This window comes from Impatiens glandulifera, chromosome 9 (assembly GCF_907164915.1).
Source record: "Impatiens glandulifera chromosome 9, dImpGla2.1, whole genome shotgun sequence".
Taxonomy (NCBI): domain Eukaryota; kingdom Viridiplantae; phylum Streptophyta; class Magnoliopsida; order Ericales; family Balsaminaceae; genus Impatiens; species Impatiens glandulifera.
The window spans coordinates 23,239,188-23,261,602 of NC_061870.1; the positions used below are offsets into that span (position 1 = coordinate 23,239,188).

Sequence of the window (22,415 nt, forward strand, 5' to 3'; positions counted from 1 at the left end):
AATAGCCTTTAACAACAAGTCGAGCTTTGTATCGTTCAACAAAATCATCTAATTTTGTTTTAATCTTGTAGACCCAACGAGAACCAATAACATGTTTTCCAGACGATAGTGAAACCAAATCCCATGTATGAGTCTGATATAAAGTAGTAAGTTCCTTAGCCATAACAGTCTGTCAATGGGGATCACGAATTGTCTCTCTATAGGATGAAGGCTCAGAAAAATGATGAACGTAAGTGACAAAGGAAGCAAATGAAGTAGAATAAGAGGAGAACTCAAAATCTGGAAGTTTAATAAACTTACGAATGCGAGTGGAGTGATGACGAGAAGGATCCACAGTCTCATCCGACAATTGGGTGGTTGTAGGAATAGGAATATGGGAGGTGGGTGTATCGTGAACCAAAGTATCAGATAGATATTCATCGGGCTCCATGTCAAAGGGATCAATGCAAACTAGATCTGTTTGGGTCATATGATGTGAACTAGCAATAATAGAGAAAAATGGAATGTGCTCTAAAAACACATCAGGACGCGAGACATACAATTTTTGACTAACTAGATCAAAACAACGATATCCATTTTGACCAATGCCATAAAACCCAAAAAAACACATAAGGAAGACCGGGAAAACAACTTATTACGCTCAACATGTGGTCGAAGGACAAAACAAATACAACCAAAAATACGTAATGAGGAATAATCAAGTGAATGACCATATAATTTTTCAAAAGGGGACAAACCAGAATTATGAGATATTGACATTTTATTGATCACATTAGCAGTAGTAAGAAATGCTTCTCCCCGAAACACACTAGGAACTTCGGCTGATAGCATGAAAGAACGAGCTATTTCAACAAGATGACGATGTTTTGTTTCAGTCACGTCATTTTGTTGAGGAGTGTCGGTACATGAGGTTTGGTGAATGGTACCATTAGAGGCAAGTAACTGAGAGAAATCATTAGAGGTGTATTCACCCCCCAAATCACACCTAAAACATTTAATGAATGAAGAATATTGAGTTCTCACAAAAGCTCGAAAATTGGTGACTATAGTGAGAAATTCAGAACTACGTTTCAAAAGATAAATCCAAGTATAACGAGTGAAGTCATCAATAAACAAAATATAATATCGAGAACCTCCTTTAAATGAAACAGGAGAAGGTCCCCACACATCAAAATGCACGAGATCAAATGGAGCAGTGAAAAAAGAAATGCTTTTATAAAAAACCAATACTGAAAATTTAGCCAATTTGCAACAACTACAATCTGAAATGTCATGACTTTCTAAACAACCCAAAACTCCAGTAGACACTAAAAGCTTTAAACGAGATCCAGAAACATGACCCAAACGGGAATGCCAAAGGTAAAATTCTGAAGATGAACGATTCAAACGAAAGATGACAAGTCTATGTTGGAGGCAACAACATCTGATACTTTGAGTTCATCTAAAACATAAAGTCCTAATTTCCTACGGTCTGTCCCAATCACCTTTTATGACCATGGGTTCTTAACACAACAATTAGAAGAAGTAAACAAAACTGTGAGACCAGAATCACACAATTGACTAACAAATACAAAAATTAAAGAAAGATTGGGAATATAATAAACATGTGGGAGAGAAAAAAAGGTGTATGTACAAAACCAATTCCTGCCAATGACATTGGAGTACCATCGGCAGTCATGACGAAAAATGATGGAACATAATTAACTGAAACAAATGAGTTAATTTTAGGAGACATACGATGAGATACGCCTGAATCTAATATCCATAAGGTAGACGATATACCTGAATTATCAGACGATGACAAACCTTTATGAGAGGAGGCGGACATGGCATGAGGCTGTGAGGTGAGGAACTGCTGAAACTACTCAAACATATATGGATCCAAGGTCGGAGCAGCAGTAGTATTACCGATATGCGGTGGGTGATAAGTCCATTGGAAACTTGGTGGCGAACGTTGTTGTTGAGGTGGTTGTAATTATTGTTGCTGTTTATTCTTATTCACCAACTTCAGACATTGAGCTTTCCAATGACCCTTCTGTTTGTAGAATGCACATTCATTTATAGAGGCTTTAGAAACATGCCGATTTTGATTGCTAGCAACAAAAACAAATGGATTTGTAGGCGTAACAGATCCCTTGTCTGTTTTAGACCTGAGTCGAATTTCCTCCGCTAGCCATTCATTGACAACAGAGTCAACAGTAGGAAGAGGTGAGCGATGTAAAATTGTTCCATGTAGTCCCTCAAAGTCATTTCGAAGGGCCATTAAAACCTGTACTAAACGTTGCTCTTCTCGACGAGCTATGTAGAGTTCAAATTTTCGCAATTCTGCAGACTCAATGAGGGCTAATTGATCCCAAAGATCAGACATGGCAGAATAAAATTCTTGTATACTCTTATCATTCTGCTGAAGTGCGCGAATGTTTGTCTCTAGCTGATATTGTTTAGCGAAATTCAACTGCGTATATAGCCTGGCCAGATGATCTCAAACTTCCTTAGATGTATCATATTTGGCCAACTGAATGCCAATAGAGTGGATAACATAATTGTTAATCCACGTAATAACTTTCGAGTTATTTGTCTCTCAAATATCAACCAAATCCTCATAATCACTCAAATTAACATCTATAGGTTCATTCCGCAATCCTGTTACATAATTCCAATAAATTTTCCTCGTAGAAATTTTTTCATAACATAACTCCAAGTAATTTTTCCTATCTAATTGAACACTAATGGACTGAAGCGAATCATCTCTACGACCAGACATGGTGAAAACAACAGCAACAAATACGAATCCCAAAATATAATGACACCACAAATACAGAAGTATGAATATAACACAAAACGACACGATGATGAAAACAGTAGCAACAAAAATATAACGACACCACAACTGCGGAAGCACGAATATAGCACGAAAAGGCACGATGCGGTACAATGCGACACAAATATAAATATCCAAACAATCTAACTAATCAAAAGGAAGCGAAATCAAAAGAATATCATTGACGATTGTAGACTTCAACACCAAATCTAGATCGGAAGCTGTAAATTGAAGTTTTATGTTGAACAAAGAGAATTCATAAATGGAGACTTTGATACCATGATGAAATAAAGAGAGAAGTTAGGGTTTCTTATTAGTAAACCTAAATAAACTAAATGTAATGAAATAGTTTATATAGTTAATGATTATAATAGACTGAAATATCATTAAGTGCTAATAGACTAAAATACCCTTGAATGCTAATAAAGATAATAAAATAATATATCTAACACAACCAATATGAACAAGATGAACAATAAGAAAAATCTCATGATTTAGGGTTTGAAGATGAACATAATGGAAATAACATAAATCGATATGTATGATGAACAATAAGATGAACACATGATATTAGAACGAGTTTTGGTCGTCGATCTGTATATGTGTTCATTTAGGGTTTCGTCGTCGTCGCCGTTGCGAGAGAGAGAGAGATCCGGCGGAGTAAAGAGAGAGAAAGAAAAATAACAAAATGAAAAAATTGAGTATTTATATAAAGAATCTTTTCCCTTCGCGAAACGTGAAGGCCCATCACATTACGCGATGGGGTATTTTTGTCAAAAAAATATAAAGTGGTCACTAGCGCAATAAAAATTATACGGTGATCACGGATGCAAATAAGAGGATCTTTAGAGTCATTTGCTCTAATTTCCCGACTTTTTATGGTTAAAATTGTACAAACAATATTTTGTCTTAGCGGTTTCAAACGTCATTAACTTATTATTTACGTAACATTTATAAATAAATAAAAAATTTATGTCATTAATTTAACTATCGAATTTCAGTGATTTATGAATTTTGACTACCGAATTTTAAAAATCGGTAGTCAAAACCCTTCATTTTTTAAAATTCATTAATTAAATTATTAACATGAATATTTTATTTATTCATAAATATCACGTAAATAATAACGTTGAAAACCGTGGTCAATTCCGTCTTTTTTATATAATATATCAATTTCAGACGCATCGTAATATAATTTAATAATAATAATTTTGAAAAAAGTTATGTTAGAGAATAAATCCTACTAAACAAACAAGTCCTAATTGAGTCACACATGAGTCAAATAAGAGTCAAGTCCAAGTCAAGGATTGATGAGATTCTCTTTACCCTACTTTTTTTTTTTCTAGTCAAATTTACAATTAAAAAACTTTGAAAATATTTAAAAAAAATGTTAAAACTTTGGGTAAATTAATAAAATTATAAATAATTGCATATTAAATTAATTGTATATAATTCTCATTGATTTTCTTAATATGTAGTAGTTAAAAAAGTTGAATAGTATTAACTGAGGGTAATAAATGTTACTTTTACTGTAATTAACATCCCATGAAAATGTAAACCGTAAATTCTTGCTTGAGGTCGCCCCTTTCTTTACCTTTGCCCTCTCTCTTTCACCATCTTCGAATCGAATCCGCCATGGAAGCGAAAGAGCTAAGCTTGGAACCTCTCGAAGCAGGAAAGACTGTAACAGTAACAGCACCAGAAGAAGAAGAAGAAGAAAAGTACGATAGAGAAGGCGACGATGATGACCAGTCCTTGGAAGTTGATGATGATGTTCGTCATGTGAAGGATGGAGGTGAAGAGACGAGGAATAACTCCGAGTTAGTCATCTTGTCGCCTTCAATAGACTCGGAGTTGTCTAAAGGTAGTTTCTAGAACCCTATTTTTAATTTCCTTTATGTTTTAGTTGTCGGATAGTCATTTTCTGCATTTGATTTCAGTAGCTCATCTCACGTTCTCTCTGGTGCATGTTGTTAGACTCATGCGTATTTTCACCATATCTTATTATTCATGATTTGATCAAATTTATTTTAACAGATGTGCCGGTTGACAGTGCTGTTCTTGGAATTCCGGAAAAGGTTCAATTGAAGGTTAGCGATTTACCTAGTGATCATATTGTTATTAATGTCTTTTATTGATTCAACTCATGAACTCTAGTTAATATACATAAGGATTCAGCTCACAAACAGTTTGTGAATCTAGAACAGTGATTAGACTAATCAGGGGAATGAAATGTAATTTGAAACTATCATAGGTTATCTTGGAACCAATCTCTGACTGGATTTGTTCATATTTTTTTACATCTAATCAGGAGGCTCTCGAAATTTTGCCAATCAAATCTTCACAAGCTCTGGCAAGGTGTCCAAAAACCTTATGTGCTGCACCTTCAGTGAAAATACCATCGAGTGATGGCTATAATTGGCGAAAATATGGTCAGAAGCAGGTGAAAAGTCCTCAAGGTTCAAGGAGTTACTATAGATGTTCACAGTCGAATTGTCATGCTAAAAAAATTGAGTGCAATGATCAAACGAATTGTGTTATTGATATTATCAACAAAGGTGCGCATAATCATGAACAGCCTAAGAAGACAGTTAATAAGGAAAGTCGACTTGCATTATGTGTTACACAGAGCAGTGCAGATCATCTGGTTAGTATGCTGAATGACTTAGATCAATCTTCTTCATCGAAGGAGCCTATACAAGAAGCACCCAATACTCCAGAGAGTACGGTGCAGAAATTGACTGGTCTAGTTGAGGTAGGTGAAGGTGGCACCGAAGGGCATATTGGCAAACCAGACAGTAAAAGAAGGCTAGTTATATTATTGGTTTTCTTTTTCAAGAGTAAATTTAAGCTTCAGTCTTGCATATTGTTAATGTTGGTTTTATTTTACTTTTCCTAAAACCAGAATGAAGAAGAGTGATTCTGGTCATGTTGATTCTTCACTGAAATCAAGCAAGAAGAATAAATTTGTTGTGCATGCTGTGGGTGATATGGGAACTTCAGGAGACGGCTATAGGTGGCGTAAATATGGACAGAAAATGGTGAAGGGAAATCGGCATCCAAGGTGTTAACCTAACTAAGAGCTTGTTCGATGAAAAAGTGGATTATTTGGGTTAAATGACTAAATTGTATTTAATATTGTAAAATGCTATAAAAAGTAAAGGGTATTTTAATATACTAGTTCAAAGATAAAGGGCTATTTTGGATTAAATTCAAATAATCCTTAATCAAACAATGCCCAACTGTTTTTAGATCTCTTAAATATACTGAATTTGTACAAGTTCTGAGCTTTTAAGGTTTTTCTGTTTGTATTCAGGAACTACTACAGGTGTACATCAGCTGGATGTCCTGTTCGAAAGCACACAGAAAGAGCTGTAGATAACCCGAATGCCTTGATAATAACATACAAAGGAAATCACGATCACGGCATGCCTGTGCCCAAGAAGAGGCACTGCCCACCTGTTGCTGCTGCAACTTCTCAACCAAAGAAATCCAAAACATTATCCGAGTCACTGGAGGTTGCGGAAGAGAAGGCGTTTGAATCAGCACAAACCCTTCTTAGCATTGGTTTCGAATTAAAGCAGTTTTGAAAAAGGGATTTGGTTCGGTTGAGTTTGCTTGTATATCTAATGCCATTGTAGTAGTGGTTACTTGTTCTTTTTCCCTTGTAGAGTTTTTTCTTCTATTTTGGTATTTAAGACTTTCTTGTTTGAAGTCATTCTGTTGTAAGCGGGCTTGTATGTTGTAACTGAGATGGATGTTTTTTTGGTCATCCCTGAGATGGGTTGTTGAGAGCATATAATCTTATACTTCTTTGGTACTTGCACTGTCAATTTTTAAGAGATGGATGCTAATTTGTTTTAATCTATTGAAAAACATGTCAGGTTAGCCATCTTAGTCCACAAGGCCAGACTTTATAGAGGAAGAATATGTCCATTGTCCACTCTTGCTCACATCTTTGAATAGAGGTGAGAGCAAGCTTGATGATCTTCTTTTGTATTTGTTTTGCAGGTATCCAATTCAACTGATGATTCTGATTTGGAAAGTAAGCAAATGATAAATGTTTTAAATTTCTTTAACTTACCTAAATTTTCCTTTCATATGTTTATCTGTTTTAAACTGTGCTTCACTATGTGTTGTGGTTTATAGTGAAAGTCTCAAAGTTAAAAAATTGTTCAAATTTCATGGTATTTGGATAGTTGGAATGTAACCCAGTTCGAAGCAAACATATCTTTTGGTTATGTACCAAGATTGTTTTCTTACTCAATACAAATATTTAGAAATAAAACATATTTTGTTCTCTTGTTGAGTAATAGTCAACTTGCCCTGTTTTTGAGATTTAGCCATTTGGATAACACAAATGAGTCCTAACGTTCATGGTGGCTAGCTCAAGCCACTCTCTTTCTCTCTCACACACATACACACTTGAATCTTGATTGTGTTTTATCTACTCCATTGCTCTTAATATATAAATAGAGGCTCCCGCAGGAAGAATGGCCGCCATTGTTGTATCTTTAGCTTCCTCCTCGTGCCGGTCTCTTTCCACTCTCCACGTTCCATCCACAACTTACTCTGTTTTCACGAAATCGCAATCTTTCCCTCTTTTGGGTCTATCGCTTGGCGTTCTTCCATCCTTGCGTTCTCAGGTAGGAGGAAAACGCATGGGGCACGTCCTTGCTCAAGCTAATCTCGGTCTTACGCAACCTAATAACGTCGAACCATCCAAGGTCTGTTTCTCTCTCTGCTCTTTAACAGTTTAATTGTTTACTCTGATTTAAATTCTAAAACATTATGCTTGTGGAAATTCTAAAAGATCTCGTTTGCTGCGAAAGAGATTGATTTGGTGGAATGGAAAGGAGATATACTTGTAGTTGCTGTGACAGAAAAGGATTTGACTAAGGATGAAAGCTCAAAGTTTCAGAACTCGATTCTGAAAAAACTAGATACCCATCTGGGCGGTTTATTGTCTGAAGCTTCTCTAGAGGAGGATTTTACTGGGAAAGCTGGACAGACCACAATTCTTCGGCTTCCAGGTCTCGGATCGAAAAGAGTAGGGTTGATCGGCGTTGGGAAGAGTTCATCATCAACCTCTGCTTACCGTAGTCTTGGTGAGGCTGTAGCTGCAGCTGCAAAAGCTGCTCAGGCTAGCAATGTCGCTATTGTGCTTGCATCTCCTGATGAACTCTCAGCTGAATCAAAGCTTACTATTGCCTCTGCAATTGTCTCTGGTAGAAAAACAAAACTTACAAATACTTCTTCATGATGCTATAGTCACTTTAACTACTATAACTTGGTTTCATTAGGTACGGTTTTGGGGACTTTTGAAGATAGTAGGTTTAAATCTGATTCGAAGAAACCGAGTCTGAAATCCGTAGACATTGTTGGTCTTGGAACTGGATATGAGTTAGAGAAGAAACTGAAATATGCGGAAAATGTTTGTTCCGGGGTTATTTTGGGAAAAGAACTCGTAAATGCACCTCCCAATGTGCTTACCCCTGCTGTACTAGCAGAGGAGGCTTCGAAGATCGCCTCTACGTATAGCGATGTTCTTTCTGCGACGATTTTGGATGAAGAGAGATGTGTAGAATTGAAAATGGGCTCATATCTGGCTGTTGCTGCTGCTTCTGCCAATCCTCCTCATTTCATCCACTTATGTTATAAACCACCTAATGGGCAAGTTAAGATGAAGTTGGCTTTAGTGGGCAAAGGCTTGACTTTCGATAGGTCATTGATTCTTGTCTTGATTTTATTTATTTATTTATTTTAAATGAATTTACTTTGTTTTGTTAAATGGAAATTTGGCGTGCTTGTAGTGGAGGCTATAACATAAAGACGGGACCTGGTTGTTTAATTGAGTTGATGAAGTTCGATATGGGCGGTTCAGCTGCAGTGTTAGGTGCTGCCAAAGCTCTTGGTCAAATTAAACCTGAAGGAGTTGAGGTGAGTGATTATAAACCAACAAACAGTTTGGTTGCTTTTGTTGGTTGAGAATTTGCTTTCATTTTGTTTTTCTTCTTTAGGTTCATTTCATTGTTGCTGCCTGCGAGAATATGATAAGTGGAACGGGTATGAGACCTGGAGACATCGTGACAGCATCTAATGGGAAGACCATTGAGGTAAACCGACACTTCCTTTTTATAACATATTTGTGCTGAGTATGATCAAGTAGTGATCTTTTGTTTACATATGATATTTTATCGACCTTAAATTTAATGCTAAAGTTGAATGTGTTAGATAAAACTGAAAATTAAGTGTCAAATTAGTTAAATGAATAAAAAATAAATGTTGAATAAACAAAATGAAAATATTTGAATTTGAACTCTTCATAGTTAAATACCTTTTTTACCTTATAGTAACTTAATTTTATTAATTTACATGGTTAAAATTGTCTTTGGCCTTACAGATAGTTATTAGAATAATTTTGAGAACCAACTATGTACCTTTTATGATCATAACATAGGTGAAATATGGGTTAATTTTTTTAAGAGACCGAAAGTCACGAGTTCGATTCTCACTTGGAACACCTTAAGTTGAAGTGGGTATCATGTTAGCATTCTACATTCAAAAAAATGTGGGTTAATTTGATTTTCATGTTATTTGTTTTGTAGATTTGACAAATCCTCTAATTGAATACCAATTTGTATAATCAAGTCATGTTTGTTTTCACGTTTAGAAAAAATAATAATAAATATAAAAAGTTGTCTTTTGTACTTGTTACTATATTATCTTGTTAATTACTGAATTCAGATGGCTTTTCTAACTTCAACTTTTAGCTTCATTTGAGTTGAATTTATTACAGTTATCAAATGAATTTAATTCAATCAAGCATTTAAATTTTTGGCTATTGGGTTCAGGTCAATAACACTGATGCAGAAGGCAGACTTACTCTTGCAGATGCTTTGGTGTATGCCTGTAACCAAGGCGTTGACAAGGTATGAGGTTCATAACAAGACCGCGTAGATCTTATCAATCTTCAAAGATGGTGCTGATTTGTTTTTTCTTCTGCAGATAGTTGATCTTGCAACATTAACAGGAGCATGTATAATTGCTCTTGGACCCACAATTGCAGGTTCAATTGACATTAAGGGATTTTCTAGTTGTTTTTTATATGATTTTCTTTTAATTTCCTATGAATGTTGTATAATCAACAGGTGTGTTTACACCTAGCGATGATCTAGCAAAAGAAGTGGTCTCTGCTTCTGAAGCTGCAGGGGAAAAACTTTGGAGGATGCCTATGGAAGAAAGCTATTGGGATTCTATGAAATCGGGAGTAGCTGATATGGTTAATACTGGTGGCCGTGCTGGTGGAGCTATCACTGCTGCTCTCTTCTTGAAGCAGGTATTATTTATCATCGCTTTAATCAAATATAGTTATCCTCAATCATCTCTTATTTCATCTTGTTGTTGTTTCTGCAGTTTGTTGATGAGAAAGTTCAGTGGATGCATATTGATTTGGCTGGACCAGTTTGGAATGACAAGAAGAAAGGCGCGACTGGATTTGGGGTTTCCACTTTGGTTGAATGGGTCATGCAAAACACTTCGGCATCTTGATCTTATAGAATTGTCATAGATCAATAATATCAAGAAGAAATAGCTGGAGAAAAAATACTTGATACTTGATACTTGAACATTATTATTAGAGATCGATAGCTTTGTTTTGAATACACAAGTTCTGTAGCTTTGGGTCTAGGTTTGAACAAAATAATTTTATAAATTTATTTTAAAATATTTATATTTTCAAAGATATGTGATGAGTTCTTAATAATGATATATATATTAATAAATTTAATTAATTTTTCCTGAGTTTCCAAACAAAAAGAAAATTTGTTTATTTATTATTTCATTAATTAATTATATATCAATTTTATTTATTTGTCTAATTTTATATATATTTATTTTACATTTATGAAGTTTATTTCAATGATTTTATTATTATTTAGATAAGAAACAATACTTGAATTATGATGATGAAGTACGAAAATATATTTAAGACCAAGAACGAATCTAACTTAGAGCAGCTTAAGCCCACCCCAAGTTCATGAGAAATTTGAGCAAATGATATAAAAAAACAGGGTGAATTGCGTTTGGTGAGAGTGAATAAATTAAATAGCGCTAGTGACCTTTTTTTTTCTGACGAAAATGTCCCTATTGCGTCACGCAGGTTGCGTGACGCAATTTTTTATTTTTTTATTTTTCAAAAAATTTTAATTAGGAAAGTTTTTGGACGAAAATGCCCCAGTTGCGTCACGCAATCGCGAGACGAAAAAAAAAATTAAAAAAAAAAATCCGGTTGCATCACGCAACTGAAGTTGCGTTACGTAAGAATACAATTGTCATTAAAAAAAGAGGTAACCAGCGATATTTAAATTATCCACCCACACTCACCTCCCTCCCCTCGTTTCACCACATTTTTTGGGTTATCTGTTCAAATTTCCCAAGCTCATCCTATTATATATATACTATTTTTTTAAAAAAAATTCAATAGCAAGCCTAAATAGTTCCATGAGAGAAAATGAGGCGATGAAGACTATTGGTTAATTGACTGCCTATAATTTATTTTTATTTTTTACTTTTCTTCTTCTTTTTATTCATATACTCTTTTTTTAATATATATATATCAACTTATATTTAAAATTTTGAAGAAAATATAAAGTTATTATTTGAGACATTTTATTATATTAAGATTAGATTTAAAGAAAATTGTGTAAACAATTTATTTTTCATATAGACGATGTTTAGATGGTCGATAAAGAGATTAAATATTTTTATTTTTATAAAAATTATCTATATTAGAGACAAACAAAATTAATTTTTATCTCATAATTCCTTATATGGTCATTAGTTATAAATATATAACTTACTTATTTATAAATTTAAAAGTGTTACAAATTTTTATTTAATTTTTATCTTTTAATATATTATTTTTATGTCATACTACATGAGAGTTTGTCCTTCGACAATTCTTTATGTGAGGTATATCTTCAAATATTATAAAAATTTAAGTTTTATGTGACAAAGTTTAAGTGAATGTTGTATTAGTTACCTATTCGTTAATGTGGAAATTTGTAATTCAATTATCTTAAATTACATTTTTATTTATTTTTTAAAGTCAATTCCAAAGGTTTTTTTCATTTTGTTTTCTAAGTTCACCCTAAATATAATTCATGGGTCCGTCCCTGGCTAAGACATAACGAGATTAAATAGATCAAACTCAAAGATGTAGTTGAAGCCGAAGACTCTTTTATGTGAGAATGTAGAAGAGCTGTAGTTGAAGTTTGAAGGCTCTTTTATATGAGAATGAAGATAAAAGAGGGAGGTGACAACTAAAGATTATGTTAATTTCATATGAGAATGGAGATAAAAGAGGGAGATGACAACTTGAGATTAGAATAAGAGAATAAAGATAATAAAAAGGGATTAGGTTTAGAATATATATAGGTGGACAACAAAGTGAGCAGATGAGAAATTAGGTTTAGAGAATAAAGATGAGGTGGGTTGTGACTGCTGAAAAATTAGAGTTAGAGAATATAAATGAGGTAAGTTGTGGCTAAGAAATTAAGCTTAGAGAATGAATACTGAATTATTATATATAATAAATAATAAAAAATGAATTCGGTTTTCGGATTGGTTTTAGAGTCAAACCCCAACTCAAAAATCGAAAATATAATTCGAATTCGGTTGAATATTCGGTTCAGACCAAATACTAATAATAAGAATTAGTTATTTGCGCACTCTCGATCTTTATCTATGTCTTCTCTGTCTCCACCAACTATTCTGACATCCTTCACCTCGCCATTCTCCGGTTATCCTCTTGTGTCATTCATAGCTTGCCCCAACAACTCATTTTTTCTAACTTGGTATGCTTAAATGGTTAATTTAGAGTTTTAGTCTATAAAATTTAAATTAAAAATTTTATTCTACAATTTAATTTAGAGTTTTTTCATGAAATTTAAATAATGGTTTTATGTTCTTTGAAACTAAAATTAGGACTTTTTAAAAGTTTTCAAGAAATTAATTGAATAATGTTTGATTAGTATCTAATGAAAAATTTAAGGAAACTTTTAGTCGAGAAAAACGAAGGCTTTTAAACACCCCCACTAAGTTCAGAAAAACTTTCTCAAAATCTTATACGGTATGTAATTTGAATTTTGTATTCCCTTCTAATAAATTTTTTAGCAACATTTTTCAAATATCATACTAATTTTTAGCAGATTTATTAAATTCATACATAATGGTCAAGAAAATTTGATGGTCATTAGAGATGTGAATCAATTATGTATTTGTGATTTTATGGAGTTTGTTGAATCACCGAGAGACAAAAATCGGTCTCTCTTTAAGTTTTGGTATCATGGGGGTGATGATGATTTAAGTTCCTTCAACACTGATCATGATGGGTTAGAGGTTGTACAACTTTGTAAGATTTGTAAGAGTTATCTAAATGTTACTATTTACTATAACCTTGATGATGCACTAAACCAATTGAAGTTTCGTATTAACTTGATACCTCTACAAATTCTAAATGTTACTATTTACTATAACCTTGATGGTTATTAATTTTTCAAATAACCAAATTTTTTAAATAACATGGATCCGAACAAGGCCTTGTTATTTGAACTAAAATAAATAAAATTTGAGCGAAGATAAAAATATAGACTCTTGACTAGGAATGACAATATATACCCGTATGTCTGATATACGTGGGTACCCGATGATTGAGTTCGGATATTTTAAATCGGGGTGGGGTCAGACATGAAGGGGATAAGGTACCCGGTTGGGTATGGGATTGGGGATGGAGAGTATGCGAAACCCAAACCCGATACCCGATTATATTAATATTAAAAGTATATTTTTTTTATTAATGTTTAATGTATGACTTTTTAAATGTTTCATCGTTACAATTATCATCATTTAATTTGGTATTATCTACCCTTTAATCCAAATATATCACAAATACACTACACTCTAATTTAAAATTTTATATTCCCACAAAAAATATTTTTTTACATAAATTTTAAACTTCAACTTTTATTTTAATAATAAAATATTACTTCACTCTCATCCTTCTTCATATTCAATTTATAATGTTCTTTTTATTTTTATTCTATTTTTTTGTCCACTCTAGTTTATCTTTTTTAAGATCTACAAAATAAGTATGCAGGTAAGTAATATTTTTATTTTTATTTTAAACATGTCGATATTACTATTTTAAAAATTATTAAAGTTATGTTTCTTTTTCTTCAATTTTTAATCTTATAATTTTTTTAATCGGGATAATGGGGTACTCGTCGAGAATCAGGTACCCAATGAATTGGGGATATAAATAGAAGTAGAGTTACTTGTCGGATTTGAGGTCGGGGTCGATTATTAAATAAAAATCCGGATTCGAGAATAAATACTTCACTGTCGACGGGTAGATTATCATCTATTTATTAAGATAAAATAATACTTATAACAAAAAGGTATTTGAAAAAGTTTTGAAGTTGAATACTAACTTTAAAAAAAAATTATCCATAAAAAAGACTAATAAAGTGAACATGTAAACAATAATTAAAAAAACTAAGAAGAAAAACAAACAAACACATAAACAATAGTAAAAAACAAATAAAATTATTCAAACTATATCCAAATCCTAATAAAATGAATTAAATTAAGAACAAAATAAATTAAATTTGGATTTAATAAATATCAGGTAAGTTTTGCCCATTTGTACACCCTTAGTATGAAATCATGTAGTCTTAAATCTGAATGGACTCTATTCTTTCTTTATTTTTTGGGGACAAAAATAAGATAGACAAGTAAGATTCTCAAATAGAAACTAACATTACAAAACCTCAAATAGAATTTAAGAAGATGAAATTCTAACTATTTCTTTCCAATTAGATCATCCATAAAAACATGAAAATACTACGGGAATAGACTCACAAGTCCCAAGCCTCAACTTTCTAACGACACCGACATAAGCCTTTATACCCACCGAATTCTATATGAGGTTCCAGGTTCCTACGATAATTGAGCAATAAATAAAAAATGAGAAGTCGTTTCCACCTCTTTATACCACATGGTACACCTATTGACCATCACAACTGGAACCCCACTTTATCAAATTGAACCAAGAGATCTTATTACACTAGAAATAGTAGCACAATTGGAACCCCACTTTATCAAATTGAACCAAGAGATCTTATTACACTAGAAATAGTAGTGGTTCACGCTGAAACCTTTGATAACTCTCCATTAAAGAGTGTCGGTGTTCTACCTTATTAGTATCTTGACAAGCTGAGGGACCCTAAAACCTTAAAGTGATAAATCACTATCTTTGGAATTGAGTCTTTTCATAATTAAACCATGTTGATTCATATTGAATTTTAAAAAAAGAAAGGTATTTAAGAAGTAATGATTAATTATAATATTGATAAGATGGTTTTTTTTTATTAATATATAATGATAAAATGAAAAATAATAATTTAAAGTAAAAAAATATTTTAATATTTTAGTTAATGAATTAAGTGATATAATAAATAAGAATGAAGTGAAATAGTGTTTAATTATGTTAAATTATTTAAATAATCCTAGTTAATCATTTTCAAAACAAATATAATTTGATTGTAGAAGATTTTCTTTTTTAAAAGGCAAACATTTTAAAAAAGTTACTTTTATTTTCAACTTTGTATTTTTTTTAAAGAAAATTGAATTGTATCAAAATAAAATTTTTCAAATGTAATAAATTCAGGAAATGATAAAAACAAATACTCATACTAATAAATAATAATAAATAAATAAATAAAAAGAGTCCTTTAATTCATTCAATCACCAAAATTCTAACCTCACAACAAAAATCATATCCTTAAATCCAACCTCTTTACAAATTGCAACCTCACAAAAAATAATAAAAATAATAAAAAAAACATGGGTTTGTCTTGTCAACTCAATAAATGTTCTCCTTGTTTTTATTCACCAAATATTTTTATTATGAACAAATGGACGGCTAAGATTCAGCCAGTAGTGCAAAGTACAAACCCTCCACAACGGTCCTGATTTGCCACATATTTCTTCAGTTTATTGTGGATGTTATAAATTTATATAATCCATACTCCCTACAAATATAATAGTGGACACTGAAATAGAAACAAAAAAATATTTTATCCGAAAAGGATTGAACAACAAATACTGCAATTCCTTCATCTGGGCAGGTACTATTTCATCTTTATATCAATATTGTTAATGTTAATGTTCATGTTCAATTACCCATTTCAACTACTTTATCAAACTTATATATTTTTTAGAAAATGGAACCGCCTTACAATGGAATTGACGATAAAAAAGAAGTTAGGAACAACGTTGGTGAAATTGTGACAGAAGCCAATATAGTAGAAAGAACAGCTGAATGGGGTTTAAAAGTGAAATCAAATGTTGGAGAAGGTAGTAGTTTTCATGTTATAGGAGGAGGAAGTTCTTCTTCGGTTTTAGTCGACAACACGATTAGTTCGTCGGGAAGAATGTCTGATGATTCCGATGTTGGGACCGGATTAGGAGTTCCTCGAGCTTCGCAGGAACTGAAAGATGCTTTGTCTACTCTTCAACAAACGTTTGTAGTTTCTGATGCTACTAAACCTGATTGTCCTATTGTTTATGCAAGTAGTGGCTTTTTTACTATGACCGGTTATTCTTCTAAGGAAATTGTGGGTAAAAATTGGTAAGTCACTTTTATTTACATGGAAAGTTTATTTTTTTGGTTTGAAGAAAAAAAAATATCATTAAAATCTAGATGGGGTCTTCATTAAACATAACAATTAGTTTCTAGAATTGTTAATTAATTAGTTTTTTAGTCACAATTATTTTACTTATCTTAGGGTTATACCTAGTCAAAACTCAGATAAAATGAATTATGTTTAGGAGACTATAGTAGATTTTTTTAATTTATTTTGGTTTATTTATATAGAGCGAATGATAAACTCAACGAAAAAATCAGCGAAAACAAGTCAATGAATCCGACGTGGTTTGCCACGTTGCCCCATGTCTTGAAACACTCGTTTCGGACAAAAAGAAAATAATTACAACGAGGACTGCGATGGTAACGATCATAAATTTTCAATCAAATAAAATTCTCATAAAAATATCTTTGAGAATGAACATGGTTTTAATTAGTTTTGTAAATTACAAAACAAAATATTAATTTTTAATTGTTTTTTATAAATAGACTTTTAATCAGTTTCTAAAAGTAGTAAATTAGTTTGTAATTACATTTATTCAAATTCACTATTTTTTTCTATAAATTTTCAGTCTTCTTCTTCTTCTTCTTGCAGCCGATTTCTGCAAGGGGCTGAGACGGATCAGAAGGAGGTGGAGAAAATTCGCGACGCCGTAAAGAACGGAAAAAGCTACTGTGGGAGATTACTTAACTTCAAGAAGAATGGAACTCCTTTTTGGAACCTTCTTACCGTTACTCCGATCAAGGATAACACTGGCAAGACCATCAAATTTATCGGGTATAAATAAAAACAACACTTGTCTTTATCAATGGAAAGTTACTAGAACCTTCTCACCTGTCACTCCGATCTTCTTCTTCTTCTTCTTCTGCAGAATGCAGGTTGAGGTCAGTAAATATACAGAAGGCGCAGTTGATAAAGCATTACGACCTAATGGTCTTCCCAAATCACTTATTCGTTATGATGGTATTACAAAAGATTCGGGATTTTGCAATTTCAAAAAATAAGTTGCAGATTTCAGCTTACATAGTTTCTGGGTTTTGATTCTACTTGTTCTTCTTATGTCAGCTCGTCAGAAGGAGGAGGCTTTAGGATCAATTATAGAAGTGGTTCAAACTGTAAAAGATCCTAAATCCTATATGCAGTCTCTAAAGAACAAGAATGAGAAACCTGAAGAGCTGAAAGAGTTCACTATTAATGGTTCTCCTCCTCCTCAAGTAGCTGAAAATTGGATAATCAAAACACCTTCTAGAGACAGTCCTCTTTGGGATCCCAAAAACTCTTTATCTCGTTCAAGTTTACAAGAATTTGGTAAAAAATCTAGAAAATCAAATCCAGCTTCCATAATGAGGTAAAATGGCATAATATTGGTCTATACAAATTGCTTCTTTTGCCACCGTTTTCAAAGAAGAATTGAATGTGGGTTCCTCTTACAGGTTAAAAGGAAAATCTCTTAGCCATTATGGAGGAAAAAGTGAAAACATACCAGTTGTTGAGTCGGAGATTTTAATGACAGATGTTGTGGAACGAACCGATAGCTTAGACCGTGCTCCAAGAGAAAGAGATATACGCCAAGGAATTGATTTGGCAACCACGTTGGAAAGGATTGAGAAAAACTTTGTCATAACTGATCCTAGACTTCCTGATAATCCAATTGTAAGTTAAACATCTAAAAAGAAAAAGAAAATGAAGGCATCAAAAGTTGACAGCTTTTACTTCTAATATTACAGATTTTTGCTTCTGATAGCTTTCTTGAGTTAACAGAATACACCCGCGAAGAGATCTTAGGAAGAAACTGTCGGTATGAGTTAGTTTCTAAAGTATCTATTCAATTATGATAGCTCTTTGCCTTTTTAACAAGAAAAAAAAATGCAGATTTCTTCAAGGACCTGAAACTGATCAAGCGATTGTTTCAAAGATTAGAGATGCTGTCATACAACAAACGGATATTACAGTTCAATTGATCAACTACACTAAGAGTGGTGGGTGATTCATTTGCTTCGAATATTGGATTGTTCATTTCATTTTTTTGGTTTGTTTAACTTATTTTTAAACGGATTTCAGGAAAGAAATTCTGGAATCTCTTTCACTTGCAGCCTATGCGTGATCAGAAGGTTTCCTTCTGATTTTTTTTGTTTGTTTTGGTTTGTAATGACGACGATGATGCTATTTTCTAGTCATGTGATGATTTCAGGGAGAACTTCAATACTTCATTGGTGTTCAGTTGGATGGAAGTGATCATGTTGAGCCATTGAGAAACCGTCTCTCAGAACAGACAGAGCTACAGAGCGCCAAGATAGTATGTTCTTTTTGTATATATAAATTCCTTTTTGTGAATCCTTTTTTGACATAATTTACTGTCCCAGGTCAAAGCTACTGCAGAAAATGTCGACGAGGCTGTTAGAGAACTTCCCGATGCCAACTTGGTAAGGTACTCTTCTTTCTGGCATTATTTTGGTTTTTGTTTTGTAAAATGCTGTGGTTATGTGAAAGAAAAAACATGTTTTGATTGTTTCAGAGACCTGAAGATTTGTGGGCTATTCATTCTAAGCCTGTTTATCCAAGACCTCACAAAAAGGACAATGCTTGCTGGTCAGCTATTCAAAAGGTTAAGGGTGAAAAAATTGGATTAAATCATTTCAAACCCATCAAACCATTGGGATACGGAGATACGGGCAGGTAAGTTTGAACGGTAAAAATCTTGATTTGGAGTTTTATTTAAAAGAAAATTGATTTTAAACATTGTTATGAATGATTTATAGTGTTCATTTGGTGGAACTAAGAGGTACTGGTGAACTTTTTGCTATGAAGGCAATGGATAAATCTATGATGTTGAATCGAAATAAGGCGAGTGCTATAATTTTATTTTTTATTTGTACAAAATCCACTTTTTATGGTTGATAGGTATTCGGGTAATTGTTTGTTTCTCCATAGGTTCATCGGGCATGCATTGAAAGGGAAATAATTTCGCTACTGGATCATCCTTTTCTCCCTACTCTATATACATCTTTTCAGGTCAGCTTATTGGGACTCGTTTGTTAGACGACAATTGCTCTCTCGCTTCTTAATGTTTTCTTGCTGTCTGATCAGACATCTACACATGTGTGTTTGATCACGGATTTTTTTCCGGGTGGAGAGTTATTTGCATTGCTTGACAAACAACCTATGAAAATGCTAAAAGAAGAATCTGCTAGGTTTTATGCAGCAGAGGTTGTCATTGGCTTAGAATATCTTCATTGCTTGGGTAAAAAAAATAAATTTTAATTCCTAACACATTTGTCATAAAATCTAAGGAACGTTCCTTGTTTTAACGATTTTTTTTCCAGGAATTATTTACCGGGATTTGAAGCCTGAGAATATTCTACTTCAAAGGGATGGCCATATCGTGTTAGCTGATTTCGACTTATCATACATGACATTGTCTAAACCCCAAGTATCTATCTCAATCATATCATTCAGATTTTGATATTTTGGATTAAAGTATATACATTTGTCAACTAATCTATTTAAGCAGTTGCAAAATAAGTTGCATATTTTACACAACATATTAATGTGTCGCTAAAACAACTAAACTTTTGCAACAATTTTCTATAATTGAAAAAAATGAGTTACAAAACTAGTTGTAAATTGCAGTTTTTCTTCTAGTTACTTGTTTGGTTGAAATCCACTACTATTTTTTTATGTTGAAAAAACAAATGTCATTAAATGACAGATTTTTATGTACTGGTAGATTATAAGGACTTCTGGTACATCATCGGGTAGGAGAAAGTCGAGGAATGAACCGCCACCAATATTTGTTGCAGAACCGGATTCACAATCGAATTCATTTGTGGGAACGGAAGAATACATTGCTCCGGTAATCCAAATGTTGTTTCTCAGATAGCAAACAAGCAGTTATCAAAACCCTGGTTAAAAAAAAAAAAAATCTAAATTGGTTTAATTTAAATTTCAGGAGACCATTACTGGAAGTGGGCATAGTAGTGCTGTTGATTGGTGGGCACTTGGGATATTTCTATATGAGATGCTTTATGGAAGAACACCATTCAGAGGGAAGAACAGGCAGAAGACATTTGCTAACATCTTGAATAAAGATCTCACCTTTCCAACTAGCATTCCTGTAAGTCTTGGAGCCAGACACTTGATAAATTCATTGTTGAATAGAGATCCAGCCAGTCGGTTAGGATCTAGTACCGGTTCTAATGAAATCAAACAACACCCTTTCTTTCACGGAATTAGTTGGCCGCTCATTCGCTGCATGGTAATTAATATTGTGAATAATATTCATTCTTTCGACGAAAATGAACTAAGAAAGAATTAATGTTGTTGTTGCAGGAGCCGCCACCGTTGGATGTTCCACTTCAGTTAATTGATAATGATCCTAATGCTAAAGATATACAATGGGAAGATGATGGAGTTCTTATTCATCCTATGGAGTTTTAATTTCTAGATATCCTAAGAAGCAATTAATGAACTGTTTTGTTGTATTCTTTCCTTTGCAGACATGTTTTTCCTGATCTACATTACAAAATGAATAGGAAAATGGAGGAAAGAATGAAGAACCAATTTTATTTATCATAATTTTGTGTAACTATTTAAATAAGTAAAAGGAAATGAATTTTGAATATGTTTAGAACTACTTTGGAGGGTGAGTATTCTTGGGGGTTGCAGTTCCAGAGATGACTTTAGCGACGTCTAGGGCAGAGGCCTCGGGTTTTTTATTGGCACACAAGGCGAAGTAACCGATTGTAGTGACGAAAGCCAAACCGATAATGGCTTTTTTGACAGGACTGCCTGCGGGCAACTTTTTTGTCTGGTGGAGAACTTCTGTTGTTGATTGTTGTGCTCCTGGAGCAGCCATCTTTGGTGGTGGTGGTGTTGATTGTTGTGCTCCTGGAGCAGCCCTCTTTGGTGGTGGTGGCGCTGATTCGGTTGATTTCTTTCCTTGGTTCACCATTGTTGTCTGTCTTTTTTTTCTTCTTCTCTTGATTGGATGTCTGAATTCTGATTATGAAGATTGGATGAAGAGGAGATGGAAGGAGGAGAATGAAGGCTTGACAAATGGTGGGTGTAGCTTAAAATTGGTTTGTTCTTTTTAGGAAGTTTGAGGTGCTGAATTTGCTCACAAATTTCTAGCTTTTTTTTCACCATCTTTTATTGATGGAAATGTAACAAAGTATGACATGTTTCACTTATTGAATTTGTGATTTTTAATAATTTTAAAGGATTTTTTTACCATTCATTATATTTATTTTTCTATTTGAAATATGACTTCAAAATAAATTAATTTTACTTACTTTTAAATTTGTAAAAATAGTTCAATGAAGTGTCTAGTAACACCTTATAAAGATGACAGTGTCATTCTGCATGCAAAATTGTGTCAAATCAAATTGGGGTTTGAAAATTATTCATATTTTGATATATCGAAAATAACGTATACCGACAAAATCGGTACGGTATAGTAATATCAATATCGAAATTATCGGTACAAGTTTCTCCAAACATATTTGATGATTATTCAGGTTAACTCCAATTTTTTAAACTAAATTTAGTTTTTAAGCTTTTGTTGGATTCTAATCATATTAGAGTCTTAAAAACAATATTATTGGTATCATAATCGAGATTTCGGTATCGGTATAACTTTTCTTATTAATGAAGATTTCGGTATATTCTACGTATAAAAAGAATTATATATCATATATACATTCCCACCCGAAAGGGATTTTTCCGAAAGGGATTAAAAATACTTTCTTTTGTAATATTTTTTCTTTCGAACGATCTTCACTTCAACTTAATCTATCATTGATACCAACTCTTTCCAAAAGCTACCTTAATAGATTAATAATATTGAAAATATAATGCGAGTCTAGCTGTCCTAATTTTTAATATTC

The 22,415-nt window shown here is 32.9% G+C and overlaps 4 protein-coding genes across 4 annotated transcripts; 3 read left to right on the top strand and 1 right to left on the bottom strand.

The window, feature by feature from the left end:
• Positions 1 to 4,379: 4,379 nt before the first annotated feature.
• LOC124913963 (probable WRKY transcription factor 32) lies at positions 4,380 to 6,650 on the top strand. Its single transcript, XM_047454415.1, has 5 exons — positions 4,380 to 4,685; positions 4,859 to 4,911; positions 5,133 to 5,629; positions 5,727 to 5,885; positions 6,138 to 6,650. The coding sequence occupies exons 1-5, from the start codon at positions 4,457 to 4,459 to the stop codon at positions 6,409 to 6,411; spliced, it is 1,212 nt and encodes a 403-aa protein (XP_047310371.1). The 5' UTR covers positions 4,380 to 4,456; the 3' UTR covers positions 6,412 to 6,650.
• Positions 6,651 to 7,158: 508 nt separating this feature from the next.
• Positions 7,159 to 10,565, top strand: LOC124913961 (leucine aminopeptidase 1-like). Its single transcript, XM_047454414.1, has 9 exons — positions 7,159 to 7,548; positions 7,635 to 8,049; positions 8,125 to 8,545; positions 8,635 to 8,761; positions 8,842 to 8,937; positions 9,676 to 9,753; positions 9,830 to 9,890; positions 9,973 to 10,160; positions 10,238 to 10,565. The coding sequence occupies exons 1-9, from the start codon at positions 7,315 to 7,317 to the stop codon at positions 10,370 to 10,372; spliced, it is 1,755 nt and encodes a 584-aa protein (XP_047310370.1). The 5' UTR covers positions 7,159 to 7,314; the 3' UTR covers positions 10,373 to 10,565.
• Positions 10,566 to 15,918: 5,353 nt separating this feature from the next.
• LOC124913960 (phototropin-2-like) lies at positions 15,919 to 21,105 on the top strand. The gene is made up of 19 exons (XM_047454413.1): positions 15,919 to 16,011; positions 16,105 to 16,514; positions 17,125 to 17,307; positions 17,402 to 17,493; positions 17,596 to 17,878; positions 17,964 to 18,183; positions 18,258 to 18,328; positions 18,403 to 18,509; positions 18,592 to 18,641; positions 18,722 to 18,826; positions 18,894 to 18,953; positions 19,046 to 19,206; positions 19,290 to 19,374; positions 19,462 to 19,542; positions 19,618 to 19,771; positions 19,854 to 19,960; positions 20,258 to 20,383; positions 20,480 to 20,785; positions 20,860 to 21,105. Exons 2-19 carry the CDS (start codon positions 16,108 to 16,110, stop codon positions 20,965 to 20,967), a joined length of 2,706 nt encoding a protein of 901 aa, XP_047310369.1. The 5' UTR covers positions 15,919 to 16,011; positions 16,105 to 16,107; the 3' UTR covers positions 20,968 to 21,105.
• Positions 21,106 to 21,117: 12 nt separating this feature from the next.
• Positions 21,118 to 21,582, bottom strand: LOC124913964. Its single transcript, XM_047454416.1, has one exon. The coding sequence runs from the start codon at positions 21,479 to 21,481 to the stop codon at positions 21,161 to 21,163; it is 321 nt and encodes a 106-aa protein (XP_047310372.1). The 5' UTR covers positions 21,482 to 21,582; the 3' UTR covers positions 21,118 to 21,160.
• Positions 21,583 to 22,415: the final 833 nt, after the last annotated feature.